Consider the following 19,944-nt stretch of genomic DNA (forward strand, 5'->3'; position numbering starts at 1 on the left):
AGAAGGGTCAACACCAGCAGACAAAATGAGATCAGCAAAACTGTGTTTGCTAGGGGAACAGATGGCTACTGAGAAATGATTTAGCAGGCTAGGACACATGGAACCCTAGGCTGGCAGTGGTGGAACCTTATGCTTATCTCAGAGCCCCAGGCAGACATAGGAACTGAGGGCTCCTGGCACCTCTGAAAATGGGATTTAGGCATCCTGAAGAAAAAGGATTGGTTGAAAGACTTTAAAAGTATCAGCTAAATCCCCACATCCCCTCCCAGCCCTGACAAAAGACAGAGATTTACTCTCTGGAGAGGTGAAAAGACAGGGTCTAAAGGCCCCACCACACAGGGAATGCAATCTCAAGGACAGGGGACTGACTCAAAGTCCACATAATGACTGCTGAGGAGCCCCAGCCCTCTTGCCCTCACTGGCTTCCACTCCTCTGGGGTGGTCAGGCTGGCTCTCTTCCAAGCCCCCTCCCTGGACCCACCCCATCTTCACAGACGACCCATGTCTGCCCACCAAGCCTCCAGTCATCTGTCCCTGCTGGCCCTATACTACCGACTCTGTCACCTTTCTCTTGGCTAATTTCATGTGAATTAAATTGGGCCTCAGCCCAGGCAGGGTCTTAAACACACACTCACTGAAATCCAATTAACCTTCGATAAAGGTCCTGCAATCAATAGTTGTTCTGTGGCTTGAGGAGGCTCCATCCCGCCTGGGAAACCGGACTCCTGCACGACCTTTACTTTTAATGAGATTAGTGACAGCCACTGTCGCCAGCTCTTAAAGTGACTGGCAAATATGATCATCGGGTCAGGCCCTCAGTAATATCTGCTTCTGGGCTCAGAGATACAAACAAATGAAGGCCCCTGCAGGCTGTTCCTCAAGGCCCTGTGCTCCCTGGCAGGTGAGCACACCTGCGCAGGGCTGCCTCACACCTGGAGGTACAAAACAGCAGGGTGAGCCCTGATGGCTCACCTGGGGTGGCCTGGGCCTCCTGGCTTTGTGTTGGAATGGGGTACAGGGGTCCTGAACTTCAGTGAGTGTCTGAACCACCTGAAGAGTTTATTAAAACACAAAGTCTTGCAACCTTCTGCAATCCTTCCCACCCCATATTTTGATTAGTAAGTTTGGGGTGGGGCCCAAGAATCTGCATTCTTAAATAAGCTCCCCTAGTGATTCTGAAACAGATGGTTCATGAGCAAGTCTCAGCTACTACAAAGCTGAAGAATCACTGTTCCATAAAACATTTGGGCAGTAAGGACTCAGAGTCCAGCTAGTCCAATGCTTTCAATAAGAAAACTGAGCACCAGACAGGGGACATGATCTACTTAAGGTCACACAGCAAGCCACTGGCAGGGATAGAGCTTCAACATACGTCTCTTGCCTCCTAACCTGGGATTTTCCTATCCAAGTCTATCAGGAACTGGCTATTTAGACTGGTCTTCAGGTCCACACTCGGTAGGCCTGAGGATGCTGTAGGGCGAGGAGCCTCCTCAAAGTGGAGTGGGGCCAACTTGACGACTACTTGTAGGGTCCTTGAGCCTCCCCACACCTCAGGAGGGGCTTCTCTAGAGCCACTTCCAGCAAAGTCACCAGCTTGTAGCAGCCAAGATGCCACTAATCACCTACACCCCAGGATTAGGAGTGAGATTTTTGCCTCTTGTCACTTCTATCTGTCCCTGTACTTCCCTCCCTGAGGAATGCTCACGCCAGGCTGTCCTCGGGAAGAAGAGTCACTCCAGGACTGGCTTGCTGAGTCCCATGGTCCTCAAGAGACTTTAGAACCTCAGGAGTCTACTTGAAACATTCAGGAATGTGCAGTCCTTCATCCTCAACACACACACACACACACACACACACACACACACACACACACACACACACACACGTCTTCTAGGAGGCCTGTTGCTTTGGCATTGGTTGGTAAGAGACATAATAGGTTGATCTCTACAGAGTAAGGCCTGTCCCTAATCTACTCCCAGCATCACCGATTGTCAGTGGCAGCACTGTAGAGCACTGCTGCTGTAGCCCAGGGCCCACTGCCCAGCCGGAGGTTTCCATGGAAGTAAGTACTTAACGACATCATCACAGAATACCAAAGAGCTTCCCTCATCATGCAAACCCCAGAAGCCAGGGGCAAGGGATTAAGAAATTAAGACAATGTGGTATTGCAAGACTGGACCAACAGACCAATGGAACAGCAAAGATTCCAGGAAAGACTCACAGCTGGTTGGTCACAAGGATCCCAAAACCGTATGATTCCATTTACATAAAGTTCAGTAATAGGCTAAAGTAATTTATGGTGATGAGTCAGATTAGTGTTAGCTCTGGTACGGTGAGGGGACTGACTGGGAGGGGGCATGCAGGAGCTTGCCAGGGTCTAGAAATAATCTGTCTTCATCTGGATGTTGACTACATGGCAGATCCATATGAAAACTTATAGACATGTACAATTAAGACTCATGGCCTTAGGGCCGGCCCGGTGGCGCACTACTACAGTGCGCCGCTTGGGAGTGTGGCGGCACTCCCACCGAGGGTTCAGATCCCACGTACAGACCGGTTCCCGCTCACTGGCTGAGCGAGGTGCAGGCGCAACACCGAGGGTTGCGATCCCGTTGCCGTTGCCGGTCCTGGTCCGATACGGGTGCGACACTGAGGGTTGCGATCCGTTGCCGGTCACGAAAAAAGACAAAAAGGAAAGCCGGTCCTGGTCCGATACGGGTGCGACACTGAGGATTGCGATCCGTTGCCGGTCACGAAAAAAGACAAAAAGGAAAAAAAAAAAAAAAAGACTCGTGGCCTTAGGTAAGTTACCTTTCCTCTCTGATTCTCCATCTGCAAAACGCAGGCCACAAGACGCCCTCGTAAGTTTACAGTGCAGAAAGGCCTGGCACGTAGAGTCAGACAGTCAGTAAGTAATAATGGTCAAAGGAAGTAAAGGAGGAAAAAACAGGGCCCGACAATAATAACAACAGTCATTTGGCTACCATTTGGGGTAGCCAAACACACCAGGCACTGTGTAAGCACTGTTTTTGCATTAACCCATACAGTCCTCACAACATATCATAGAGTTAGGTATGATAAAATGCAAAAATGTTCCCATAAAATGGATAAAATGACCCTTGATATAAGCTAGGGAGAGAGGGACTACATTCAGATAGTGCCTTGGGTACTGGACAAAGCGTCTCAGTCAGTCACTCCAATTCCTTTGTGTAGTTACTGAGGTGGCCGCCAACCAGGTGGCTCCAGGTTCCACTGCAGCCCAAGATAGATCCCAGGGAGGGAGATGGAGAAGGTGGGGAAGCAAGGAGTCATGCAGACCTGGGTTCAAATCCTGGTTCTTCCCCTGCTAGCTGTGTGATACCAGGCAAGTTGTTTAACCTCTCTGAAGCTTCGCTTTCTCATCTGTAAATGGCATTAGTAACATATACTTCACAGGATAGCTGTAAGGAGTAGAGAGTGTATGTGTCACATGCCTGGCACGTATTAGTTGCTTATACTTATTACTGTTAATTGTTTTTTCAAAATAACTCTGATACCAGCAGGCCCCATTCTGCATGTCCACAGAAAACCACCAACACTCCTGCTAGCCCTGCCTCTTAGAGGCCGACACAGGCACAAGGCTGGTTTATGTTCCCATTCACTAATTTAAGGATGTCTGTGAGGGTCTGCTCTGCCCAGAAGCTGGCTTTATCTGCAAGGTGTGGTAAAGAGGGGTGGAGGAAGGAGCAGAGGAGCCCAGGCCTCCAGAGGGCACACCCTGCCACAGCTCTACTGCCCACCTCCAGACCAACTGCCCCTTCCCCCCGGGCACCTCACTCGGCCATGAGCAAGCAAGTACAGGAGAGCACATCCTTCTGTATTTGCACTTGTCTTGGAAAATCAGTTCCCTCTGATTAAACTCCATTATGCCCTGGGGTCACTGGATCCAAAGAGATTAATAGATTTCGGGGTGCTGCTGGAATGAAAATCCCACCACAGCTGGAAGTAAATGCCAGGAACCCAGCAGAGGTGAGGCCTCTAGGATCTTTACCAATCAGCAGGCAGAGACCCTGTTCTTCCTTAAGGCTGGTCAGGAAAAGCTAGAGCAGATCTCCCATCCCATCCCATTCCTTCCTCACTGGAGCCAGACTTTGTACTCTACCCGGACATCCTCCCTGTGCCTACCTAGAAGCCAATAGGGAGGGAAGCAGTTAGAAGCCCCTAGTTGTGCTAGTGACTAAGCGATCTCATGAAAGACATTTGCTCTCCCTGGGCTTTTCTCCCCATCTATAAAGTGGAGGGTTGAATTATCCTTTTTCTGATCCTTTTCCCCACAAGCATCAGAACTCCTCCAGGAAATCCCAATAGGCAGCTCAGGCGATGGCCAAGCTGCTCTGGGTGAAACAGGTGGGGCCTGTGGCCATGCAGCCTCCCCAGCCCCCCACACACAGCTCCCACGGCCCCCAAATGTGTTCTTGGAGCACTGTTCCCCAAGTCAGGGGACAACAGCTTTCCCAGAAGGCCTGAGCTGGCCACAGCTGAACCTTCCCCAGCCACATTCCCAGCGGCAGCTCTGTGAGCTCTGATGCAGCCCCTGCTTCTGCGGCCTAGAGGAGAGGGGAATCAGAGAAACCCAGGTCCCAACCCCAGTTCTACTCGCTGTGTGACCTTCACCAAGTTACCTTCCCTCTCTGAGTCTCTGATTCCTCATCTGCAAAATGGAAACAATAAGACCTCCCTCATAAGTTTACTACGGAGAAAAGGGCCTGATGCAGGGAGTTAGGCATTCAGTAAATGCTAATGGTAAAAGGAGACAAAGGAGGAAAGGACAGGGCCCAAAGATAATAATGAAAACCACGACCACAATCTGGCTACCATTCCGGGGTGCTAACGACACCCCAGGCACTGTGTGCACTAAGCACTGCCTGTGCACTAACTCACGCAGTCCTCACCCTCTCAGAGGCAGGCACTATCCTCATCCCATTTACAGAGGCCACACAGCTTCCAGGAGCCTGTGCAGCCACCACACCCCCAACCGTTCCACCAGGCTCATCTGCTGAGCCAAGGTGTGCCTTTTGCTCCAGGCCATCTCACCACTGGGACCACATGCTCATCTTGGGGTGCTGCCTGGCAAGAGGGGAGCAGGAAAGATCACCTCCACTGGGTCTGGTCCCTTCCATTCCTCCCTCCCACCAACTGGAGTGGCAGATCACATCACTGCACTCCTCAAAACCCTTCAATGGCTCCCCAGTATCTCCAGGACCAAACCAATGACCTGCACCATCTGCCCGTCCATCTTATCTCCCCACATGCCAGGGAACCCCGCTCCAACCCTGCCAAACTTCACCTGTTCCCTTCCCCTTCCTTGCAATGCTGCTCCTCAGCAAGTTCCTACTCGCTCGGCTGGGGAAGCCCACCCGTGGCAGAGGTGCAAGCCTATTCCTCATGGTTCTCCAGGGTCTCGCCCATACCCCTCTTGCTGCCCAAGATACGGCTGTAGGATTTAGTTGTGTGTCTGACTCCAATGCTGGTCTCTGAGGATTGCGTTTCATTCCCTCTGAACCCCCACACCTAGCACACAGCAGGGACTATAAAATTGATAGGTGTTGAAAAGTACAACTTCACCCCTTCCTGTGGGACCCTGTGGTGACCAAGAAGCAGAAAATGGGGTACAGGCCCCACCACCACTGGCCAGCTTTCTGAGACCAGGGGGACGGGTGGTGGGAGACACCCATTTTATTCCCTTCTCTTTGAAGCTGATACAGTTGGCTACTGCTGTCCTCTTTTTGCCTGATACCTTGAGATCTGGGTAGTGGCAGGGAGAGGGGAGGGCAGGTAGAAGGAGGAGACTGTGAACAGGCCCCACAGAGGCAGAAGCATTAGGTCCCATTGACTTCACACCACTGTGCTCTGTGGACACTCAGCTGTGTGGGGCTCAGATAGTTCAGGAAGAAAGACAGGTAATGGCTTGTGCAGGTGGGAGCTGCACAGGGAGGGGTTCAGCATGTCCCGCTCAGGCGTGTATAGGGTTGGACTAGTTGACCTGCAAGGATCTTTCTTGCTCAGAGTTTATACATCTTCGGACAATGCACCCCATTTAAAGACGGGCCAGACTCCAAGGCCTCACCTAGACACATCAGCCCTTGCTGGGCAGCCCCAACCAAGCCCATATCCCCTCGCAAAGCAGCCCTGAGCTCTCGACCTCACCTCATTGACGTCGATCTTGTTCCTCTCCATGTAGTCTCTGTCATTGACCTGCCCACCATCCACAAACTCCATCAGAAGGACCCGCTTGGTGGACAGCTCCCAGTAGATTCGTGGGATCTGCAATAGGAAAGTGAAGGTCAGAACAGTCCAAGGAGGTTGGGAGTCAGGGATATGAACCACAATGAGGCTCAGCAAGTCAGAGGATAGCAAACGCTACTGCCTACAACAGGAGAGGCCCGAGAGGGACCACAGCAGGGACGAGGGGAGGCAGAGGAGAGGGCCAGGCCAAGAGAGAAATTCAGGCTGCTCCGCCTCTGCCAGGCAGGCCCTGGCCCACTCCTCTAGAGACCCCCTCCTGTTTGGGGACCAGAGAATGGCTTCCTCTACACTCCTCAATGCCTTCCAGACAGTAAAGAACCAAACCTAAAATTGGGAATTGGGATGAAAATGTGTGAAATGCCTCAAACCTGGGCATTGGTGTTAAAAGCGATCTCCCTCTCCCCATCCCACCACCAGGACCATTTCAGGCTCCTCGCATGAATCTTAACCCTCTGCCTCAGTTTGTTCACCTGTGTAATGGGTGTGTTATATGTATTGAGTGAATAAATAAATTTGTACCAGATGATAAATTTTATTTTTCATGCCAATTTCCTACAAGGCCCCTGTGGCAGACAATGCTGGATCTTAAACCAACATCTACTCCCAATCTTCCTCTTCCCCAGAGACAAAAACACTAAACACTTTTCCTTGCCTGCCTCATAGTAGGTATGGTCCTGTGACACAGTTCTGATTTATGAAACTTAAGTGGGAGTCTGCTAGAGGATTCTGGGGTTTGCCTGATAAAAAGGGATGTTTGTACATTGTTACTCTTCTTTCTCATCTCTTCTTGCCTTGAAAGTGAATGGGATTCCTGGTGCTGCAACAGCCATCTTGCAACCATGAAGAAAAATCCAAGAAAATCACAGAGACTCCAGCCCTGACACTGTCAAACCACTAAAACAATGTCAGCAGGCAACTGCTGCAAATCTTCTTGCTATGTGAGGAAAATAAATCCTTTTTAGTTAAGACACTCTACAGGGGGCTTTCAGTTACCCACACGGATAAATGCATTAATAACTGATACGTTCTCTAACCCCCTTTGACTCGGAGAACACCCAAAAGACAAAAAGTGAACAGATTTCCCCAGGAGCAGGCAAGAGACAGGACTGCACCCAGGGCTTCCAGGCTGCCACATGAGTGAGTGACCCATCAGTGCCACCACAGCCAGGAGGGAAGAATTACTGGCCTTTCAGTATGTCACATTCCCCCTAAATTTTGATGGGTTTATTTCCTATTGCAAATCAAGAAGCAAGGTCAGCTCATTCAAATGCTTCAGAAAATGAGATCTTCCCTCTCCCTAACCCCTCAAATTCATCTAGCAATAAGATTGTAGCCCTCAAGTCAAGAAACCTATTGCCGGGGCCGGCCCGGTGGCGCACTGCTGTAGTGTGCCGCTTGGGAAGCGCAGAGGCGCTCCCGCTGAGGGTTCGGATCCCACATACGGACCGGTTCCCGCTCACTGGCTGAGCGAGGCGCGGGAGCAACACCAAGGGTTGCGATCCCGTTGCCGGTCCCGGTCCAGTACGGGGGCGACACTGAGGGTTGCGATCCATTGCTGGACACGGAAAAAGACAAACAAACAAACAAAAAAAAGAGACCTATTGCCTGTTCCCAATTCTGCCCTGTTGTGTCTTAGACCAGCCACTAAACTGCTTCACGCCTCAATCTTCCCCACTGGAAGGGAGAATTGTTTTTGCCCAATCTCAGTAAGGCGCTCTGAGAATACATGGGGCTGTACACACAAGTGAAACACTCTGGTCAGAACGAAGGTTCCCAACCGAACTCAAAGTGTTAGATTGGTTTGCTACTGCCCTGCAGTGTTGCCATTTGAAAATCTGGGCCAACAGAGAAATCAGTGACGCTCTGTTACTTTGAAAATTGACTTAAATTTACTTAAAATGTAGACTTGCTTGACATTTTTCAAAAGTATCTTTTTAAAAAAAATGAGTGCAGGCCAGCCCCGTGTCTCACTGGGGAGAGTGCGGCGCTGATAGCACCGAGGCCGCAGGTTCGGATCCCATATAGGGATGGCCAGTGCGCTCACTGGCTGAGCCTGGGGCAGACGACACCATGCCAAGGGTTATGACCCCCTTACCGGTCAGGAAAAAAAAAAAAAGAGTGCAAGTTTGTTTTGTTGTTGTTGTTTTTCATGGTTTCCAAATGAAAGAGAATTCATATTTTGGAGTTAAGTTCTTCACTCAGGTTCATTTGGAAAGCTGAGCTTGGCAGTGGGCCCCTCAGGCTCTGGAGAAAGGAAGTCAAACCCCAAGATGGGCCTGCTGGGGGCAACTTGGAAAACAGCCAGGAAAGAGCCACAGATGGAAAGAGGAACCCAAATGCTGGAGAGTCTCTGGGCTTGTGAATCACGGTCAGGGGTGTGCTGGCGTCCCCTGCTCCACCTCCCCCTAGTCTCTCCCCAAATACAAAGAATGTGGCCCTTGCTTCAACTTCCACTGCTTAGATCTGAAATGACCAAAATGTCAAACCTGGGAAATAGAGGCACTTGTCATGGGAGCTCGAGGAGGAGAGCAGGTGTCCCTCAGCAGATGCAACATGAAATGACTCAGTTAAGACAAGGGACCTGCCCCTAAATCACCATGTGTTCCCACCTTCCAGAGGGCTTGGGTAGAATTTCACCACCATGCTTCACACCATGCTCAACACTGCCCCTTCCTCCACTTCTTCCATCACGGAAGGGAAAAATGAAAGAGGCGAATTTTACAGAACCACACCCACCCCAAACAAAACAAAACTCTGGGAGGCTCATGGTCAGGATACCTGCTACCCCCACAGGCAAAGTCACATCCTAGCCATGAGGACCCCGGGTCCATGGTTGACCTCTTTGCCACAGAACAGAGGCCCCACTCTTGTAGGCTCCGCCCGCCTCCCACACTGAGCCACTGCTGACCCCAAGAAGGAGGGCACAGACTATGGAAGTTCCAGCCCAGGACCCTGGGCCTCAGCCTCACAGCCTGGCTGACCCTGTGCTTCCACTCTGTTCCCGTGCTTTGGACAATGTGCCTGCGAGGCAGCCGCTGACTGGTCCAGGCCAGTGCCCATCCCCCAGCTCTGCAGTCCTCTGGGAGCCCAAGCCCAGCAGAGCACAGTACAGACCCAGGGTCAGACTGCTTGGCTGGAGACCCAGCTCTGCCATCTACAAGCTGTGTGACTATGCGTAAGTTTGAGTGCCAGTGTCCCCATCACTGTAAAATAGTGGTAGCAGTTACAGTGGAAGCAACACCCCCACTTCCCACCAGCACGAGCAGAGAACTGTGCTCGACACAGTCCCAGACACTTAGCAGCTGCTGGACAAACATCAGCTGCCATTTTGACAGCCACATAGAGTTTCACGGGGGGTTCTGGGACACACCAGGGCTGAGAGTTATGCTCACTATAATTCAGATCTTCCCCATAAATTATTATGAAAGCAGAACGGCACAGTGGTTTAACATGCAGGACCTGGAACTAGATGGCCTCCATTCAAAGCCTGCCTGTGCCCTTTACTGGTAAGCAGTGTAACCTTGGGCAAATGATTTGGTCTCTCTGGACCTCAGTCTCCCCATTGATGACATGGGACTAATAATGGCAACTCCCTTGTAGGGCTGTGCTATGGTTTGAATGTGCCCCCCAAAGTTCACGTATTGGGAACTTGGTCCCCGATGCAGTAGTGTTGAGAGGGAACTTTTGGGAAGTGATTGGGTCATGAGAGCTCTGCCCTCATGAATGGATTAATCCATTTGTGGATTATTGGGTTACAGAGAGAATGGGCTAGTTCTCAGGAGAGTGGATATGTCATAAGAGCCAGTTTTACCACCGCTCATGAGCCCCTTGCCATGTGACACCCTGCACCACCTCGGGACTCTTCAGAGAGTCCCCACCAACAAGAAGGCCGTCACCAGATGCAGCCCCTCAACGTTGGACTTCCCAGCCTCCAGAACTGTAAGAAATAAATTTACTCATGAGCCCCTTGCCATGTGACACCCTGCACCACCTCGGGACTCTTCAGAGAGTCCCCACCAACAAGAAGGCCCTCACCAGATGCAGCCCCTCAACGTTGGACTTCCCAGCCTCCAGAACTGTAAGAAATAAATTTTGTTTCTTTAGAAATTATCCAGTCTCAGGTATTCAGTTATGGCAACAGAAAATGGACTAAGACAGGCTGTTACAAGGATTAAAGACTAAATACATATAAAGCACTTTTAAAAGTATCTAGCACAGCGTATGCAAGCGAAGAATGTTAAGTATTCATCGTTATACATCAGTGGTCCTTAATCTCTGAGATTCTTAGGAAGCTATGACATTTCCCCAAAAGCACGCACATCCCATTAGGGTTTGTCCACAATTTCTTGAGAGTTTCAAGCTCCATATCTCTCACTAAGAAACCCTGGAGTGGCCCTGCTCAAGAGATGACCCGTGCCCATTTCCACCTCCACACACAAACACTCTCTCGTCTCTTCCAGTCCTAACTGCTGCAGTGATAAGGTTTCTCCCCTGCTACCTTGTCCCCAGCCGTCCCCTCCCCCCAGCACACACACTCTGATGCGAAATCCACTAATTCCCTGATCTTCACTGTTCGGGCTGGCTGCCCCTCACCTTCTCCCAGTCTCCCTGACACCGTATTTGCATTCAACACTTGTCTGAGGCTCAGAGATTTACAGCATAGGGCTGAGGTTATTAAACCCACATAAGCACTGGAAGATGCAGCACACACTGAGAGGTAAACTCTTTGCTGAGGCTTAATTACGCACAGATGTTGTGATGGGGTGCCAGTGTGCAAAAGCAATCCATCTCCAGTTTTAAGAGCTGAACTGGGTTCACAGCGCAAAATTCACTTCCCACTTGTTATGTGTTTAGGCAAAATTAATTACTCAGGAGCCTTAATTCACCATTGTCTTAGGAATGGTGTGCAAGTTTTAGAAGCAGTGGGTCAAATCGGTACATTAATTATTTATCCATTTGGTGTCCTCATTTCAAAAATTTGTGTTATTATTATTATTATGTGTCTTGGTCTGGCAGTTGCTAGCTGGCCCCAGTCAGGGGACGATTTTGCTGTTTCCATGGAAACAGTAGACAAAATGGTTGTTTGTCTGACTCGTAGCTCTGGCTCTAAGGAGCACCCCTGCTGGGTAAAAGGCAATAGAATATCCTGAGATGAACACCAGACTTGGTGTCAGAAAATCTGAGTTCTAGCCCTAGCTCTTCTACTTAAAAACTGTCATCTGTAAAATGGGATGATGGCTGTTGGAGGGATTCAACGTCACGCCTGGCACAGGAGAAAAAGTCGATAAATACTGCCTACCCCTGTGTACAGTGAACACTCTTGGAAGCCCTCTCTGAGATCTTTATCCTAGGTGGAATTAAGTACTTCCTCTTGGGAATGCACAGAAAGGTAGGCAAGTGTCTGTCGTGGCACTAAGCCACCTGTACTATAGACACATTTGTGTGTTTGTTCCCCCACTAGATATGGAGTTTTCCAGGGCAGAGGCCAAGCCCCAGCTCCTAGCACAGCAACAGGAGTACAGGAGAAGTACAAACACTACCTCTGTTTCTCATGATGTCTTCAAGAGCCCCATGAACACTTTAGTACAGACAATAGAGCCCTTCCCATTCAACCTTCTGAGCCACCCTTCCCAAGAAGAGGGCTACATGACTGTTTGCTCTGCAACTAGCACATGGAGCGCCCAAGGGCTCTGTGACTCCCTCCTGCACTCGCCAGGCCTCCTCCGGGAAGAGAGAACAGCTGATCTCTTCTAGATTTGAAAGCCAAGCTCTCTGTGTAAACTAACAGAGTGTCCCTCCAACCCCTGTATCATTGCCCTGAAGGGGTACTCCTGGACAAATGAGTACAAACTCCACTAAGGACAAAATGTGTTGGAAGAACAGTGGTGTTTGCATGCATCTCTCTCATTGCAACCCCTGTGTCCCCCGTGGAGAACATCAGAACAGTCTCAAAGACCAGCTCCAGTGCATGGAGAACATCAGAAGAGTCTCAAAGACCAGCTCCAGTGCCACCTCTCCAGCAGAGCCTTTCCTGACCTGACGGATCACAGAGTCCCTTTTTCTGAACTCTCAGAGCACTTAGGAGTGGTATCCCTCACGGGGCACTTACAGCTCTGACTTTGTATTGTTTGGCACTGATGCCCATGTTAAGAGTCTTCTATTATATACAGGCAGTTCTGCTATAATACTCGTTCTGAAAACACAAATTTGTTCAATGTGATTGATATATTAGGGAACAGTTTGATTATAAAGCAAATTTTGCAATTGCTTATGTGCACTATCACCTGTGAAAAACACACAAAACTGCATCCAGCTGAACCGTGCCCCAAGGGAAGTATGGCACACACACACACCTCAAATATCAGCATGTGTGGGTGAGTCACACATCTAGTGTTACAACTTTCCATCCCATTTCAGATGACCCTCCATCTACCACCTCATAATAACCACAAGCAGCAACCCTTCTTATGCCACTGCCACAAGCAGATTTCAAGGTAAAGTGCCATGTGTATTGTGATCTTATGTATTTCTTAGCCCTTTAACATGTGTAAAACTATGTTACTGTTTTTATTAGTTCCAAAATGGGGTCTAAAAACCCCATGTTCCCCATAATCCCTGTGGTTTCTGTTGTGCAATTTAGCATACTGTGGTGATTTCTAGGAACACATATGTTATGTTATAGCAGAGCTAACCATGTTATTTAATGAACTAATGCAATATACATGTCTTTGGAACAATGCCAGGGTACAATAGTGTTAGCTACCATCATCACCAGCATCATCATCCCATGCTTCATGGAGGCAGAGACCATGGCATATAGGCCCTTGGGTAGTGTTCAGTGTCTTACAATTGTAGATTATTCAATAAACATCTGCTTAATTGATTGACAGGTCAACAATCACACTTGGTCTCTCTTTGTAAATTGCCTCCAAAAGCTTTAATGTGCATCACTAGTGACAAACCATTCATCCTCAGTAAGAAGACTAAGGAAGGTGATGTCCCAACTCATGTCCTGAAAGGTAGATGGATCACGGCAGAGACCAATGCTCCCTCCACCTGCACTCTTCCCCAGATCACATCTGCCCATTGTCCTGCCCCTCCTACCTTTAAGAAGTCAAAGTGCTTGAGCATTTGGGCCACTTTCTCAGCATTCCTCCCTTCATTGAGGAAATCCAGCTCCAAAGGCAGGTTCTTCTTGGCTTCATCCACCAGCCACATAAATTCAAACTCTGGGAACAGCTGCTTCACAGCCAGGACAAGTACCTGAAATCCACCAAGCACCCTATTAATTGGCTCACGGCACCTACCAAGGGAGGTACATTTCCTACCCTCATGCCTGGATCTCTTCTGGAGTAAGGGTGGGCAGGGAAACGGCTCTGCTGGGGCCCATCTCTGTAGTCTGCACCAAGTCCAAGGCAACGACAGCCCAACAGCCGCCAGCAGTAACCATAGCTCCATCCATGGCACTGGGCTAAGCACTTCACTCACTGCTCCATGTGATCCTTGCAACCACTCTGGAAGGTACATCTTGTCATCCCCATTTTACAGATGAGGAAGTCGAGGCTCTGCAAGGTTATATGATTTTCCCAAATTTGCCTATCGAGGAAGTACAGAGCCAGAATTGCACTTAGGTCTCCCCAACTTTAAAACCCTTGCTCCTAAGCATTCTGCTAAACTGCTGCCCCCAGATTTGTTCTTCACAGTCTTGTTTACAACATGCTGAGGGATTGCCTCAACTGTGACTGTCATTTTTTTTTTACTTCTTAAGCTGAGTGGTTGGTACTTAAATGTCTATACTATTTTCTATACTTATTGTATGTCTAAAATAGTTCAGGATAAAAAAATAAATTGGAAGAAGAAAGCAAGGTTGGACAAGACAAGAGGAACAAGAGATAAGGGATTTGACCAGCCAGATTAAAAGCTCAGATTTTTAGCTATTTGGCCCCACTGTGGATTCTTCAGTGATGACATGATGAAAAAGGGGGGTTTTAGGAGACTTGTCTGGCATTCAGGTGTCAGTTTCATGATGTGACATTAAACATCATGGGCAGAGAACAACAGCCCAGGGACATGTATAGAATACACCATAGTCCCCTCCCGACCCCTGGGGCCCTGGATTTGAGATGGTCTCACAAGTTCATGGATGACAGTTCTGCAGTGGGTGTACCAGGGACATGACAGGTGTTCCAGAATCCCAGGAGGGAAATACAGAAGGCAACACTCCTACTCTCCTATAAGCCCTCCTATTGGCATTCAAAGCCAGGCCTGGGGAAAACCACTGACTGATCAGTAATTCTCAGATAGGTTACAGTCCGAGTTCTCCAAGAATACCCATCTCCACTCCTGGCCACAGCAGATGGCAATGAGCAAGAACTAAAAACTGTGGGCCAGCTGGTATCAAAAGACCTTCCCCTTCCAACCTTCCCAGAAGGACTTACTGAACCCCTACTAAGAGCCTGGTCTTATGCTTCTTTTTGCCCTGGTCTAGGATACCATGTCGAGCACTGTGTTAAGCACATAGGATACAAAAGATATAAATCTCAAGCAAGGCCATTAACCACAAGGCATTACTTAACAGCTTTTGTTGTTAAATTCTATGTCCTGGGTGAAGTACCAGATGCCACTCTAACAGTATCATCACAGAGGGTTATTATACTCAATTTCTACCAAAACCCTATTTAATTACATTAGGCTGTAGTCTAATTTCTTTTCAGTCTTGTCTAGTCTTGCCTGGGCTGGACCTGCGACCTTATGATAATCAATTTAGTTATGTTTTGTTTCTGTTTGGGTCATACAAAACTGAAAGGGAGAGTTGGCAGCAGAGAGGCCTGGACCACATGTACCAGACCCAGCATCGTATCCAGTCACAGTGTCCTGAGATGGCCCTTGGCTGCCACCAAAGTGGGGGCAGAGCAGGCACGCGGGAAACAGAAGCGACTCACTCAGGCCTGGGCCAAGGGCACACACGTCATCTAAGCCACCTGAATTCCACTCTCTGGGCTCTGAGTTCAGGCAAGAAAAGCTCTATAGCATTTTTATCCAGTCTAAATTCCACAGGGCCTGCCCAGGAGGGACAAGGCAAGGAGCCACAATGAGACTCAATCAATATTGACTGATTACCCTACGGGTGATTACCCTGGCCAGCCGTCGGTACACACAAGATGCTACCTGCAGCCTGGTGAGGTCTATAGCTGGGGGTAAAGCTTCTGGCCAAATACTAATCCCTCATCATTTATTGTATGGTCATTGTTAGTTGTGAAATTTTTAATTATCATTAATATCCAAAGAGCACTGAAAAGCACGTTAAAGATTTTTTTGTTATGATCAATTATATAATTAGTCATCACTAGCACGATTGGTTATTATTAATACCTAATGTTATTAATCATAAAAGCAGTCATAGATTTTATTGATTAATATTAACTGCTAATAACTAATTAGTAGACTAATTCATAACTCAAAAAACTTTTCAGTACTCATAAAACTGGTTTCTAAAGCATTCTGTGGGTAATGGATCACTCCCTTGGTTCCTTTAAAATGAGAAGGTCTGTCTGAATGGAAGTCAGTGGTTCTTAGCTTTGGTGGAGGGGCGGTGGTCACCATCCACTTTACAGGTCACCAATTTGAAAACTTGATGCCAGCTATGAAGCCCAGAAAATGTACCTACTCAACATAATTTTGCACGTAATTCACAGGATGCACTAATCCCTTGAAATTCACTAGGTGGGGAGGGGGTCAGGTTAAGAGTCATCTGGTCCAAATGGTTTGGGCTGCTGCCATTTTTGGCTTTTCCTAATGTGAGGAGTAAAATAAAACTTCCAAGTTTCACCTTGTGTTTTTATTCAATTCCCTTCTTAAGAGCCTGCCCTAAGTAGATTCATCTCGATTTTTCTTTTTGACAACAGGCGTAATCAACCAAAAACATGTGTTATCAATCTGACTTTTTGATTTTTCTCCCAAAATGTATTTTCTCCATAAAATTCTCACAACAGCCAATGTTTTCACCAGTATCTCCCACATACTCAACACTCAGCAGATGTTTACTGAATACTCACTTGAATGAATGAGTGAATAAATGAATCAATAAACAAATGAATATTTCCAAGGGTTTGTATTCTCCTCTGAGATAATTATATTCAAAATGTTCGTGGAAAGATTCAAATTATCTTTTAATTCCATTTTTCTACAAACCTTTTGAAGTTCCCGCATGTGTTCACATTTGTGTTATCCAAATGGATTGAGTTTTTCTGTTTCTGAGCTTTTGGAGGAAAAAGCGATTATCTCTGAATTTTGGGGAATCGCAGTTTCAGAATGTCAGAATTCTACTTGATCTGAAACGTTATGAATCAATCAAGGTATATTCAGCAATTCATTGTTCCTTCAAGGTAAAATAATAAAAGGGTCATTGGCTCACAGGAGGAAAAATCAGTTGTGGTCCACACAGAAAAGGAGAGTCATATGAAAGTCTGAAAATAAGTGACTGTTATTTATAATAGCAAAAAAAAATGGGAATTATTATTTAGTACCTATGACATGCCAAGCACAGTGTTACAAGCATTTATATACATACATTTCATTAATTCTCTTCTTGCTCATTTTACAGAGAAGGAAACGGTTTCCAGGAGGTTAAAGCACTTCTCAAGGTCACATTGTTTGTAATTGTCAAAACAGGATCTGGACCCACATTTCTCTTGTTCTTTCTTTATGCAGTTCTGCCTCGTGCAATACAATACAAAACAATACAATAAGAAGTTCATGATAAGGCATAGGAAAGAGCTTCGTAAACTGCAAAGTGCAACAGAAATGTGAGTTGCTGTTATCGAGTTATTACATATCATAAAAGAAATAATGTTCTATGGAAAAGTAGCACACTGGATAGAACACCTGCACCAATCCAAACTGGTAAAAATGAATGTTCGGCAAGGATCGATAATCAATTTAGAGTGATGTAAGTAGCTTGCCATTCATGGGGTTTATCTTTGTTCTAATAACTCATTAAAGAGCACATTTTCTGGAAAACAGAATTATAGGGTGAAGAGAAGTTTCCATGGGATGGCCTATGTCTCTGGATTTATTTTTTATATATATTTTAAAAAATAAAATCAGCTGTTGGATTCTGTGCCAACACAAACATTACCTAGCCACCCACTGTTCAAGCAACACATTTAGAAAAGAAATAAGATGACAGACAGCATGCACTGAAAATGCTGCTCAAAAAAAAGTCAAAAACATGACTATCACAGGTCTTTATTTTTAGAGACCCTTGCGATGGGCTGGATAACATCAAGCTATGGTCAGGTTCTGGTGCTCAGGCCAGAGTTCTGCTCTAACATAGCCGAGCACCTCATTCATGGTACACAGAGAGCATAGTAGATGGCCATGGTTAGATTCCTTGAGGGTGATAGAGCAAGGGGTTGCTCATCATCGACTTCAGAAGCTTAGGAGGTAACTGGGAGTGATACGGGGTGGTTGGGACCTGGGGATTATGGTCTTACCACTGGCTCAGATCATGTGAGTCCTACTCTGCTCTCCAGCACTGAGAATAGCAGAAAGATATGGCCCACTAAGCTCCCCACCACTGTGAGCAGAAAAGAACTGCTGCAAAGCCAGCAGACAGGTGGACTAGACCTCGTCAGTTCACCCCTTCCTGCTGAATCATTGTTCCAATCTCTGGGCCCAATTAGTCTGGCTTTGCAAGATATGGCCCACTAAGCTCCCCACCACTGTGAGCAGAAAAGAACTGCTGCAAAGCCAGCAGACAGGTGGACTAGACCTCATCAGTTCACCCCTTCCTGCTGAATCATTGTTCCAATCTCTGGGCCCAATTAGTCTGGCTTTGGACAGCCACTCAAATCAATAAGAATCACCAGCCGTGCATCTAGAAGTAGAGTTGCCCCAACTATTAAAGGGACAATATCAGGTGATAATGACAAAGCTGAAAAACATCCTCAGCTGTGCCTTTCCCTTTTGTGCAAAGTCACCGACACCATCAGATCCATCAAACACCATTTACTGAAAGTCGGCCTCCACTTCTCTGTCATCAGTCAACAGTCTGTCCCAGAGACTGTCCCCCTGCCCCAAGAGGAGTGCTAGGTTCGCAGGAGACACACAACACTAGCAAGGTACATGCTATTGGGTGCCAACCCAACAGCAATCTCCCCCTCTTTCCTGGCCAACAGATCCCCGATTTTGTGCATCATTCATGAAGGTGAATCGCAAATGGTCTAAGCCTATCAAGGTGGTCTCATTTCTCTTGCCAAAACCACTTTAGGCATGGGCATTATTTCTGGCTAAAAAGAAATACAGGGAATTCTACTAGGGGACTCTTTTTTTTTTTTTTTTCTTAAATAATTTGGGGAGGGGGCAGGGCGGGCAACTGGCTGGTACAGCGATCCAAGCCCATGGCTTTGGTGTTATAAGGCTGCATTCTAACCAACTTAGCTAACTAGCCAGGCAGGAACTCCTTTTTGATAAGAAATAGGAGGGGGAAAAACTCCCTCTTAGGCATCCAGATGTCACCTACTTGTAACACCAGGAACTGCTGCAGCTGTTTTGGGCCCATGAGGGGCACTAGCTTTAGAGGACAATCCAGGAAGCTGAGATGGCAGAGTAAAGCTAGAAAAAACCTGGGCTTACAAACTACAATGAGGTGTGGTATCTTCACATGTGAGATAATATGAGTTACTACTATCTATACCACTTTAGGATTTTCTGATTCTTACGGCCAAAAGCATCCTAACTGATACAACCAGTAGTCCCCACCTCTTCACTCTCCAAAGTTTCACTCCCATAGACCTCTATCCCTCTCTGCCTTACAGCAGATAAGTGTTTCAATTTACAAGCTTGCCTCTTAAATTGCAAATATCCAGAGGTTAAGTCTATCAGTCACTCTCTCTTTAGTGTGAATTACTTTAATCAAATTGCCTTCCTCTCAAGACCAGGCTGTGCTCAATCACAGGGCTGGAGGGGAGGGAGGTGCAATAGTGTGAGAAGCATGAGGGCACACAACACCTGGAATTAGCATGAAAGGAAGCCCAGAAGGCTATGCAGAAGAGCAGCTGTCTCCCCACTGTCCCTGTTTCTGGTGGCTAAGGGAGCCCTAACGTCCTCTAGAAATCATTCTTCTCCTGCCAAGCATGCCTGAGCACCTTTCTGCGGTTGTTGTTCCTAAAACCAAGACACCATTTAGGTCTGTAGTCAGAAAAAATAATAATTATTTCAAATATCAATTGAAATGAGCTTTCCAGTTGGGTTCTTCTTGGTTTTATAATAGAGAAGGTAACCCAGATAGGTTATCCACCAGAGTCCATGCCCAGTGAGAAGGCAGTGCCACCGGTGCTGTTGCTAATGCTGATGGGTCCCTGGCAGTCGTGGCCTCAGACCTCCTGTCCAGCTGCTCCCCTGATGGTTGTAAGCGTGGGTCTCTGGTCTGTCCATGATCCCAGCCCCAGCACTGCCTCAGCCACTGCCAAGGAGCCATTCTGTACTCTGCACATGGCCTGCCAGACTGTGCTTCCCAAGAAAAGCATCTGATCCTTATCTCAGGAAAGAAGATACCAAATCTTTATTACTGCTATTATTGCTATTGACCTCACAGCCACCATTACTTAAGGAGCTAGTGAGGCTGAACAGAGAAAAGGGGACAGCCATCCTCCCAGC

General features: G+C 47.5%; 1 protein-coding gene across 1 annotated transcript in view; it reads right to left on the reverse strand.

Moving 5' to 3' along the window:
• ADCK1 (aarF domain containing kinase 1) overlaps positions 1-19,944 on the reverse strand; it is a 68,665-nt gene that overhangs the window by 14,959 nt on the left and 33,762 nt on the right. Inside the window, exons 3-4 of the mRNA XM_008588691.1 lie at positions 13,390-13,548; positions 6,187-6,303 (exon numbers count right to left, since the gene is read on the reverse strand). Of these exons, the coding sequence (XP_008586913.1) occupies positions 6,187-6,303; positions 13,390-13,548 (276 nt within the window). The remainder of the gene's footprint in view (positions 1-6,186; positions 6,304-13,389; positions 13,549-19,944) is intronic.

This window comes from Galeopterus variegatus, unplaced genomic scaffold (genome assembly GCF_000696425.1).
Source record: "Galeopterus variegatus unplaced genomic scaffold, G_variegatus-3.0.2 Scaffold4970, whole genome shotgun sequence".
NCBI lineage: Eukaryota > Metazoa > Chordata > Mammalia > Dermoptera > Cynocephalidae > Galeopterus > Galeopterus variegatus.